Genomic DNA, 12,666 nt, shown 5'->3' on the forward strand with positions numbered 1-12,666 from the left:
TTTTTGTTTTGCTTTGTTTTGAAGTTTATTTTATTTTTTCTTGGAAAAACATTTTTTACTGTGAACTAAAGAAAAACTGGCTTCTGAAAGAAAAAAAGAAAAACCCCAAAAAAAAAAGTATTTTGTATTTTTTTTATATAATATTTGAGCACTCGTTTTTCCTATCTCTACACACTTTAATCATATTTAACTAAAAATTAATTAATTAAATTTGTAATTATGTTTTTGCTTCTTTGCAGCTACATGTCATCAACCACTGGGCATGGAGTCTGGTGCAATTACAGATGCTCAAATCACTGCCAGTTCGGCGCATGATACAGGCTTCGTTGGGCCGCAACATGCAAGGTAAGAATTATATTTGAAGTAAATTTAAGTTAGCATATTTTACTTGATAGTTTTTGAGCTTAAGGTTGTGTTTTTGGACTAGGTTTTCATACCAAAATAATCCCTTGATGTAATGAGGAATATATTTTTAATAATTTTTCAATAAAATTGTTTGAGAAACCCAATTGTAGAGATCAATCAAGATTGAATATCAAATAAAAGTCCACATTTACATATGTTATAATCTTCTACTCTAAGTACTCCAACTGCCACGTTTTAGAAGTAATCATAATACAACTGTCATTTCCTTCATCCTAATGACTAAGAAATATACCCAAAACACATCCCTTTCTAATGGATTGTAACAATATTTGATCATCTTAGACAACATACACATATTATCTAGTATTAATGAGGTTATGATGTTGATCAAAAGAACTTACTACAGGATCCTTAGATATATATTTTCGATTTTAGTAAGTTGTTAGCACTGTACTTAATTAATATGCCAAATTCATGATCTGTCAAACAAGTTTGTTTACAGCAGCTGCTTAAGTCGGTACACCTCAGTAGTGCGTTGCGATTTTTGAAATGGATAAAAATACCGAAGAAAGAATTAAACTCAAATTTTGTATTGATTGATTTAGTATTATCAAAACTAGAAGTCTATGAGTGGTACAAAGCCTTCAAAGACGGTGGAGAGATCGTTGAAGAAATACCTCGTTCTTCGTTCGACCTTCCACATCTTCAACTGATGAAAATATTGAAAAAGTGAAGGTTATGGTGCTTGAAAATCGTGAGGCAAGAGATAAATCTCTCGCCAGTTTGTTCGAATTATTTTGAGTATAAAACACGTTCTTGTTCGACTCGTTCCGTCTTTTTTTTTTCAAAAAGAGTACCGTAAACAAGTCTCTTTGGACATGCTTTGGCGTGCGAATTGTGAGCTAAAAAAAGAAATTGTACTGGTAAAAAAACTATGAACACCCTCAACGATTTTTGTGAAGTTTAAGAGAGTCTTGATAACTAGTTTCGCTTTTTCATCTAATCCCTTGAACTGCGAAGCTTCTAGATATCTAAGACGAGTTCTAGATAATACTGCACAGAAGCAGACCTCCACTGCGGCGTCTCTCTTATGCTTACTTCCGTGCATTTTCAGCATGTAGCGCTGTTATTAAAGCTCATCCGGCTTGTAAGTGATGTCATTAGGTTGTGACTTGTCATTAGTGTAACAACCGTCGTGCAGTCCTTTCGAGTCTGTGTGCGTAAAAACTATGTATGTTTTCATTTGGTGCCCTCACGTTCTTCAGACACTCCATACCACCCTAATCTATCAGGAAGCCTTTTCGGAAACTTAATTGTAAAATATGAAAAAAAAAAATTAAATAAATAAATAGAATTCAAGGAATAGGATTCATGGCTAAAAATCATGTTCGTTTTCATTTGGTGCCCCCGCGCGTGAGCTAATCTATCAGTAGTCCCTTTCAGAAATTTCATTATAAAACTTAAGAAAATTGAAAAAAAAAAATAAGAACACTCGTTTCTGTTTAATCTAGTGAAACAGAAAGGGGTAAAACCCATAAATATATATTTATCAGTAACGATGGTATCAGAATACAACTTTGGAGCACCATAGATATTCTCCATTCTCACAAGATCCAAGCATACAAACCGATATCGAGCTCAGCAGCATTCTACCAAATTTGAATTTATTAACGGTCTGTCGCTACAACAACATAAAGACCGACTACAACAATATATGCCATGAACCCCTTAAAACTTTTAGCCTCGCTTATTGATTTTCTTTTTTGCAAATTACTTCCACAACACCTGAAACATTATACAAACTTCAAGAAAGCTCGCTTTGAACTCATCTTAAATTGCAAAAAGGAGATAATTGGAAAAAATAGCTGTAAAGACACTTCAATTTTCGCCGCTTGCCGCGCTTAGTAATTAAGCATCTGCTTTGTATAATTTACCATAGCAGCTTTTACAAAGTTATACTAGACTAATTAAAATCATTAAAAGACCTGGGAAATGTAGTTAAAAAGCAAGGAAAATGTAAATAAACCCATTGAAGAGCAGCTCTCTTACGCAAAAGGAAGCGTAAGAGGAGCGCAAAGCATACAAAAAAAAAAAAAAAAAAAAAAAAAAAAAAAAAAAAAAAAAAAAAAAAAAAAAAAAAAAAAAAAAAAAAAAAAAAAAAAAAAAAAAAAAGCGATAGAAGCCAAACGATATTGGCTACAAAAAGACAGCAGAAACTCTTTAATATTGTAAAGTATTAACACCTGACAGCGAAACAGGAAGAACAAGATAGAGGGCAGGTAATAGGGTTGTAGACGCTACGTGCCATACTCAAACACACATACACACATAGACACATAGAATAACCACAGCAAAGGTGAGTTTGCGGTAAAACAAAAAAAACAAAAAACCGGAAGTGTCAATGAATAAGGCACGCGGCAACAATATGCTCAGACAACACTAAGAAAAGTAAATGAGAAGACAAAAAAAAAAAAAAAATTAATGAAATTGAAATTAAAAAGTAAGTAAGACGCAGCCAAGTACACACTTAAAGAAAAAGGGTAGTGGAAAGTGGCGGCAAAGAAGAAAAGTGGAAAAGTAATTTAATTGCTAATTTCAGTTGAAGTGCCCGACTGTTGCAACCACCCAAGTTCATTACGGTATACATTGCGGTCGGCAAGTTACAATATCCCTATTGTTGTTGTTTTGATGGGTGTAAATTTACACAACATTAAGAAAAGCAACACTTTTGTGAGGCTCAAAATGAAAATGTAACAAAAACAAAAAGTGAAATGAAAAAAGAAAATAAAAAAATTCTGATATAAAACCAAATGTTGACGGCAAATTAAATATAATATTTATTTGGACCGATAGGCAACTAATTTAAATGGAAGTAGCGTTTGGGTGCAGTAGTGGTTTAATGATATTGAATTTAAAAACAGTGGGTTTCGAAAGTGTTTGATAGGTCACCTAAAATGTAAAACAACAGACACGGTTTGTCCGAAAAGAAATAGGACTGAATCTCTAAATACTTTCAATATAGCCAACGCGATTTCCAAGCATTTAAGGCGTCATGGAAGGCATTCTCCGGAATAGCCTTAAGAGCCGAGGTGTATGCTGCTTGGATCCCTTTTTATACCTATTCCCCTTTTCAAACAAGGAAACAAAAAAGTCCGGGGAGCCATATCTGGCCTGTAGAGGGTTAGGTAACTAATCACAAGAAAAGCGGTGTGAGCCGGGGCGTTGTCGATGTCTTGTCGGACCCGATTGACCCTTCGTTTGAGTCCCTTGAGGAGATCCACGTAAAATTTGCGATGACTTTGATGTCAAAAAAAGACAATGAGCTTCCTTTTTACTTTGGATTTGCACTGTCTTTCCTATTTTGGGCGAGGAGACGCCGCCGTGTGCCACTCGAAAGATTGTCTCATTGTCTCAGGATCACACTCAAAGATCCATGACTCGTTACCTGTGATTACGTTATTCAATAATTGGGAGTTGTTTTACATATGTTTATATTTCCTTGGCACACTTCCACTTGCCACAATTTCTGCTGCTCAGCGAGCACTTTTTCGGCTTCCACCACTCACAGAAACACGTCGCACGAAAATGTTAGACAGTTGAAGCGGAAAAAAATTAGTCCTATTACCTTCAGGAACAAACCTGTATGTACATATACATAAATCTACTACTAATAGAAGAAACGTTAACTTCAGCTACAACAAAGCTATAGTACTCTTCAAAAAGATCATGCTTTTGACCAATTATTTTATATGGCAGCTACATATATAATACAGTTGTATAATCTGAATAATATTTTCGAATATTATAGCTATACTTTCGGTAATAAGTTATGCCAATTTTCATAAAGACATCTTGTCAAATATAAAACTTTTTCATACAAATATTTGGCTTGTATGGTTTAGTTTAAACGTCAGCTATATATTACAATTGTCCGATACAAAAAATATTTTTGTCCATTATAGCGCTGCCTTGCACAAAAATAAATATAGAATTTCGTGGGTATATTTTGTCAAATGCAAAAGTTTTTCGTACAAAAATTTGATTTTGACCCGTCAGTTCTGGTGCAAAAGGAGTATAAGTAATTTAATAATATTTAACAACTTGTTGCTTCAATATGTCATGACAATTTATGTCACTTAATTGTAGCCAAGACACACACCACTTTTTCACTAGCAGAGACAAAGTGCAAATTTTCACAATTATTCGTTTTGGCGAAAATTTAGCAGGAATTAAGCGGTTACATAGATTTCCCCCGGAAAGAAAGATCATTTTTCCAAAAAAAAATTTTCTTACGCTATTAAGAAAGAAATTCTGAAACGTTTGGAAAAAATATTTTAAACTCGGCCATTTAATAACTCCTTACAGGATCATCTAAGGTGAAAAAATACGTGTTTTACTTAAAGCCTTAGTTTTGTTAGTTGTGTTTAAGAAACACTAAAAAGAATATTTTTCAAACCAAAAATGGTAACAACCCAAAAAAAAATCAAAAAATCTTTCTAGGAGTTTTTTTAAATTTGCATTACTTTTCAAGAATAAAAATATCCAAAAACGTAAAAATTAAAAACAAAAAAAAATTCCCTCTATTATAATTTTAATTAACTAAGTTTAGTTAACTAAGCTCAATTAAATAAAAAATTCTAAATTTTTCTGCCGAAAATTATAATTAATATCAAATATTTACTACAACTTGCTCTAAAAAACCTTCAACCATATACTTTGAAATAGAATATGTTATTACTTGAAACAAATATATTAAAAACCCATTGCAAATCAAAGTATTATATTTAACAAGCTTTTTTCATATCTTTAAACAAAATACTTAACATAATATTCAAAAACAATAAAATTGATAATATTTTCTCTCTAAAATTGTATTTAAATTAAAATACGTGATACGTTTTTTCGAAGGAAATGATATTATATAAATAGAGGTAAAACCACACATACATACATATATTTTTATTTTTGTATGCATTCACCCTACTTACTTCTCCACAGCTGTGTGATGCACGTATTTTGTATTGCTCTCTCATACCAAAAAAAAAAAAAAAAAAAAATTCAAATTTATTGAGGTATAAAATTTCCATATTTTTTCGAACTAATACAATACATATTATACAAAATAGTCAATTTGAAAGCAAAACTCATTTAACTACTGAAATTTATGGACTTGTTGAATTTTTATAAAAAGCTTTGTACATATTTGTACACTAATTTATCAATAAATTTTCGCCTAATAAAAATGTTCATAGATAATAAAAGAAAACTGAAAGAAAAGTAAAAAATCGAGATTACAACAGAAAAGAAATTAATAAACATAATAATAGTTTTCGAAAATAGGAAACTGAAAGAGGCAGTGGAGATACAGTACCATTATAATACATTTAAAGTGGACTTATGGTTGAACTATTAGACAAATTTAAAAGCTATCAAGTTGAGTTAATGTATTGGTGTTATGTAAAGCAAATTTTTAGCTTTAAGTTTAAGTGTTTAAGATATATTAAGCTTATTGAAAAAAATTCGGTGTAGCGGAATTAAAGTAACTAGGTTTGACTTAGGAATGCTATAGTTGTCATGTCTTTTGTTCTGCGTTATAACTCATAAACTCAGTTTGAAAATTTTAGTAGTCCCGAAACTGTTTGGAATAAAAGCAGTATATTAGGCTTTTATTTACTTACCGCATCAATTAGACCTTTGAAATTATCAGCCCTTGGCTAGATAGAATAAGGGTTAATCTCCTAATGGCAAAATCTAGAAAGAGTACTTTGTTGGTCCGATTTCTTACCTTACTCCAAATAACCCCAGAATCAATAAGTGCTTTGTTGATCCCATCTCTTGAGGCACTCTAAATACTTCCAGAATATCTAAGAGTGCTTTGTTGATCCGATCTCTTGACTTACTCCAAATATTTCCTGAATACTTCAAATATTCCCAGAATCTCTAAATTGCTTTGTTGATGTCTCTTGCCTTACTCCAAATATATATATATATATATATATTTATTTTACTGAAAATGCTCTGTGTGAATGTTTAGCGTTCATTTTCACGCTCTACGGTCTGACGATCGGAGCACAAATATACACGTATGTATATTATGTCGAAAAGGCATCAGAGGAATAAGCTCCATTGTCCCTAGTGTTGTCCATATTTATAGCTACACTGCTGATTTGGAAAATTGTTCCAAATTGGTGTTTTAGGTTTCGAGGTCAGAACAGGGTCGAACCAATATGTAAAAAATTCGCCTTGCAATAGGTAAAGAAAAATATAGGTTACGAAAATCGAAAAAAGCCAGATAAAGGCGTGCCGATGCGTCCATATTGGTATTCGTATCGAAAACAAAAGGTAAACGAGCTCGTACGTCGGTTTTTATTTCCTTTTGGTATGGTGTCCAATAAGTTGTCCTCAAGCGTGGTGAAATCGAGATGTAGTGGTGTTTGTGTGCGTGTGATGTGATATGTAGGATGTGGTGGCGTTTGAATGTGTTGTGCGGTGAGAATTGTGAGACTTATTTAGCCTCCCAAAAGATGTGAAAATTTTGTATTCCTAACCAAATTTTTTGGAAAAGGCTTATTCAGTTTTATCAAAAAAACACAAGTCACGACACGAAAAACACGATTGATATTTCGCTAAAGACATCATACTGGACGCCATTCGACCTCTTCAACTCTTCACGAAAGTGTTAGAGAGATGGCAGGCGAGCTCGACATCTCTCGCAAGTCGGCTTGAATGATTTTGATGGATACTTTAGGTATGAAACGCGTACTTACCAGGTTAGGCTCTGTGTGATTTTGTCTTTTTCCCCAAACTGCTTGCTTATGTAGAAGTGGCCAGAAAGACCAATGAGGCAGTCATTATACAAAACACAACCCGGAACTTAAAAAAAAAAACAAAAAAACAAAAAAAAAAAATTTAAGCAATTTCTTTAAAAAATCTGTCACAGTGCGAATGAATTTCTACAGCAATTACTCGTGAATTCAGCAGAAATTTCTTAAACAAACTAATTTTGTAAAAATATTTTGAACTATTTAATTTCCAAAAATATCTCATAAATTATCATTAAATTCCTGTAAGTCAAAATAGAGTAAGTTTCGCTATAAAAAACTAAAAGCTGAGCTACATATTAAAATCAGCGTCAACAGCACACAACGCTGCTTGAGCGCCATAAAAAAAACTTCGAGACAAAAATGCAAATAGTCATCACAGAAATTGCTCGACAGGAAACGATAGCATAGCAAATCAAAAATTGTGATAAACGCAAACACTACACACACATACAGCCATAACCATACTTGTCTGCTTACTTAAATACTTGCACGTTATTTATCGGCATGCACCGCTATAAAACGTACAGCGTGAATGTTGATAGCGGACTAGCCAGTTTGTTGTCTGGCTGGTTAGTATCATCTGCCAGACATGCGGGCACACACACACACACACACACACACACACACACACACACACACACACACACACACACACACACACACACACACATTTCATATACAAACGTGATCCACACTCCAGCAGTAATATTGTTGAATCGATGTATGTGTTGATTATATGTATGCATATTTTTATTAGCTACATTTCATACGTGATTTTTCGTTGACAAAAATTATGTTGGCAATTAAATATTTTGTGGTGCACCACTACAGGCATAATTGTGCATGCTTGCAGACAAAGCAGCGAGTGTATGTGAGAAAAAAATGCACTACTCTACGCTAATTGCATGTATGAATAGACGCTTTAATGAACTAGAAATAAGGAAAAAAGTTAAATTCGGCTGTACCGAAATTATAATACCCTTCACAGGTGTATTTCTTAGAGCAGAACTGGTATATGGATCTCTTTCTCTTGATTTCGTCCGTACCAAATTTTGTGAAGATAACTCGCCAAATGAAAAAGTTTTCCATACAAGGAGTAGGTTTTGATCGGTCAGTTGATAGAACAGATATATGCTATAGTTGTGCTATCGGAACACCTTCGCATATTGTCGGGCTGTTATTGATTCTACTCTGTACCAAAGTTCGTGAAGAAATCTTGCGAAATAAAAATAATTTCCATACAAAGAGTTGGTTTTGAGCGATCAGTTTGTATGACAGCTATATCTCGCAGTTAGCAGATTCCGTCGACTCCGACAGATGAGCGGTTTCTTGATGGAAACAGAACGTGTGCAAAATTTCAGTTCAATAACACGAAAAATCACTAACTAGACTAACCATATCCAACCATATTTAGTGTCCCCGACGTTAACTTCTGTGTTTTAAACTAAAACTTCGTAACAAACGTAATATACCCTGTTCAGGGTATAAAAAAAAAAAAAAAAAAAAAAAAAAAAAAAAAAAAAAAAAAAAAAAAAAAAAACAACAACTATATAAATTGATTGCCTATGGTATTATACTAGTTTCGAAAAAAATATCAAAAAAATCAACCTGCTTTTCAGTAATTTATGCATGTCTGCGTGCTTGTGGCATTTCGGTGGCGAAAAATCACTTCAACAATTCGTCGCCTGCAATTTTTATGCCACTTTATTATTACTAACTACCTTTTGTGTTGCTTCATACACTTTTGCTCCTTTTGTTGTTGTTTTTGCTTACTTTGCCAGTAAATGCATTTTAAATTTTCGTTTATAATATCGCGATGGCTGTCACCACTCGGCTGTCGGCTGTCGGCTGTCTATGTGCGCGTAATAAAAATGTTCTCAGTTTTTATGACTTCGGTTTTTGAGATTTGTAATTAAATTTTATGCTTAAACTGCAATTACCACGAATTTGGGAATAAGTTCTTTTATGACCTTCGTGGCGTCGCGTAAACGTTGGGCATAATCGGTAGTACTTAAATAGTTTGAAATTTTTGAATTTTCGAAATTTATGTGTGGCATAAAATAACTTGAAGTATTGTGTAGTTAAAAAACGAGTCTGTTTTCTATCAGTTATTAGTTTGGTTTGGTATTAACGATATGGAGACATCCGGACTACAGTTTCGTTGTACTTACATTTTTGCATTACATTACGATTACTGTATATAATCGGAAGTTGTTTGAGTGGTAATCATTTTAGATTAGAGAAAAACATGTTCTCGTCATGAGTCTTATAGCAACGCGCTCCAATTGTAAAAAAGAAGAAGTAGTTACCAGCAGCAGAAAACTATTTTCCAAGCTCAGTTAAACTGGAAGACTTTAAAACGTTTATTGTAATATTTGTTTCATATTCTTTACTTAAATCCATCAATTTGCTCTCATCTGCTCGCTTCAACTCATATTAATCTATTACATTTTGGAGAGTTGGTGGTTCGTTTCTCTACTCTGTAAATCTAAATCCTCGCCATCCATCCAAATCCATCACTGCCATTTCGGCTGTCTGATCAAATATGGTAGTTCTCACATTGTGGTACATTTACTTTTTATTTAAAAGCAGCCGAATAGAGCTTTGAGCTTTAAGCTTCACGGAAAATATACCTTATAAACTATAGCAGCGATAAAATTTGTCGCATATGAAATAAAAAAACTGGCAGATCTATCGTTTGTCGAATCGCATAAATCAGTGCCGTAGTGTGTCTATTCCGCTACTATCGAACTTATATACACAGTGTCCAAACAGTTTCAGTTTGATATACTCGGTCTCTAAAAAGTGTAAGTAATTTCCATTTAAGAATTTCAGTATATCATACTCTCGTTAGCAAAAAATTATGTGTCATTTCTTTTCTAAACTTAACTTTATATTTAGTTGGATCGAGCTTTGAGCTTTAAACTTCACGGAAAGTATTATAACTAGAAATAAATGGCTGCTTTCTGGACACTGATTTGGCTTGCAGAATCCCTTCAGAAATACTTGCCTACCTGCTGGGGAAGCATATTGGTAAAATAATTCATAAAATTTTTGAGTTTTATTTTAATTCTAAAACAATCAAAGATTAAGCTTAAAACTACTTAATATTAAAGTACCTGAACAATACTAAATACGTTACCATGCTAAATTTGGAGATATCTAAACTTAAACAAGAAATGGCATTCAGGCTTTAAAAGCTCAACATTTTTAAAAGCATTTATTTTCGAAAATACGCTGCCGTACTTAATTTGGAAAAGTTTAAACTAAAACAAGAGATGGCTTTCGGGGTTTAAAAGCTCGGCTCATTTTTAAAAGCTTTTATTCTAAAAAATGTTATCGAAAATGACTACGTTCGAAACAGCTTTAAACTTCTATATTCCGGCGCATTTGTAAAAGCTTCTTGGGTAAAATTTCAAAAGTGGTAAAAATATGGTTTACACGGTTTCTTTCTCTTTACTCGCTCCAATTGCTCTCACAAAATCTTTAGTAAAACATTCTTCATAATCTGTTCAAAACGCATCTTGTTCAAATGCTAAAAGAATAAATATTTAGCTGTAAGTCGTGCTAAACTTAAATTACTTAAAGTTTTACAACCATAAAAGCTCTGAATTTCAAAAGCTTTGTCGAAAATGATTACACTTCTAATAGCTTTAAAGCCTTTTGTTCGGCCTACTACCAAAAGCTGCTTAAAAAATATTTCAAAAGTGAAAAGTTTAAAGTTCTTAAGAAATATTTCATAAGTGAGAAACTTATAAGTTCTTTCTTTCTGTTCGCTCACTCCACTTTTTACGGGAATTTCATTTTTAGTTTGTGATTTGTACAAAGAAAACACAGAAAATACCGCTTGCATTCTATTACGAAAAAAGCTTCAAGATTAACGCTAAGAAATAAAAAGGTCATCAATGAGACAAAAGACAGCAGAACTAGGCCAAGGAGCTGCTATAAAATACATGTATTTATTAAAATTCAAAAAGTCATTTACAAAACATCTTAAGTAACAGAATACAATTGCACACACAAGCAGCATTCATTACAACAATTGTTGGGGGATTTGAAGAAATGAAAAAAGAGCTTCTTTTCTTTATTTTTCAACGTTTAATTCCCCTTGCTTCAGTCCAAGAAAACCATAGTAATTAATAGTGCTCTGTAATTATGTTCTGCAAGAAACAGAGAAAAGCCAAAGACTGAGTAAGAAGGTGAATAAAGAGAATGCATTGCAAAGAGTCTTGTAAGGTGGTAGGCATACATATTTGCTTTGACTAAGCTATTCCAGATTGCTACAAGAAACAATAAGCAATGTGGATGAGAAAACAATTTTAATATTAGAAAATAACATCCTTCTGCTTATAATTTATTAACTCGTACTATAAACTTACATACATACTTTTCACTATAGTTAGCGGTCTACTGTTTCATAGCTGTCTTCGGCCTGTAAAAAAGCTATACGCACCCTTTGAAATATCTGCAAATAAATAATAAAAAATCTAAATCTCCTTGCTGCATAGGCAATATGTTAATGTACAGAAATGCTACAGTTATTTACAAAAGCAAATCGCCGCAAGGCGCTGAGAATTGCCCATAAATGCGCAAATCGCTTCGGATCGGCGCCACAGCAGCATTGTTTCTTCATTGGCAATTGCAGTCCAGGTATGAAATGACTGCATTTGGCGCTGTTGCAACAGTTACAGAATGCCCAGAACGTTTAAGAAAACCAGTGCTGCTTCATGTTTACTTCGCTGCGCTGTCTTTGGCTTTCTTCAACTTTAATTTTTACTCTGCTGTATTTCATAAACAGTTGTTTATGTTATTTGTTATGTCTGCTGCTTGCCGCCTTAGGTGGTTGCCTTTGTAGTCGACAGCAATTACACATGGTTTTCTTTGCTGCTGTTTGTGTACCACACGCGTATTTCTTCATTATAGCGAAAGCGTTTTGAGAGCTCTCAGAATCGATTTTGCTTTATGCTGCCGCGACGTAAGCTATGCAAGTGCATCTGGTCAAGTTATTGTTGACATTTGAATTGCTGAGTGCTAATGAGGCATGAATGCGTAATTTGGCGGTAAATGCATTTCTATAGCGTGTTGCATGAAGTGAAATTTGTACGAAAATTTATTATTAATCTTAAAACTTTAAAATATGTTCGTATACTATATTTTATGTGGTAAAGGCATTAAAATTATATTAGGGTGGGGTGAAGTTTTTATTCACAAATTTGTACACCAATATAGTGAAATGCGATTTAACTTTTTCTAAAATAAACTTTTGCAATGATAGAAGTTTGACTTAAAATACTTGCACTACTTAAAACATTACTTGGTTTTGTTTTTTGTAACTGCAAATATTCCAAAAATATTTTATTTTTCCATTTTTTTTTGGAAATTTAATTTTTTCTTAACACCTTTTTCAAAACTTGGAGCTTTTCAAATTATAACAAAAAATTATCTAAACATTTTTTCATTTTAAAATTTATTTTTT

General features: G+C 33.0%; 1 protein-coding gene across 1 annotated transcript in view; it reads left to right on the forward strand.

The window, feature by feature from the left end:
• LOC108977474 overlaps nt 1–12,666 on the forward strand; it is a gene marked incomplete at its 3' end in the record, with an annotated part of 158,984 nt that overhangs the window by 79,604 nt on the left and 66,714 nt on the right. The window contains 1 exon segment of the mRNA XM_018947170.1: nt 240–345. Within this exon segment, the coding sequence (XP_018802715.1) occupies nt 240–345 (106 nt within the window).

The sequence above is a fragment of the Bactrocera latifrons genome, unplaced genomic scaffold (genome assembly GCF_001853355.1).
Source record: "Bactrocera latifrons isolate USDA-ARS-PBARC rearing strain unplaced genomic scaffold, ASM185335v1 scaffold_9, whole genome shotgun sequence".
Lineage (NCBI taxonomy): Eukaryota > Metazoa > Arthropoda > Insecta > Diptera > Tephritidae > Bactrocera > Bactrocera latifrons.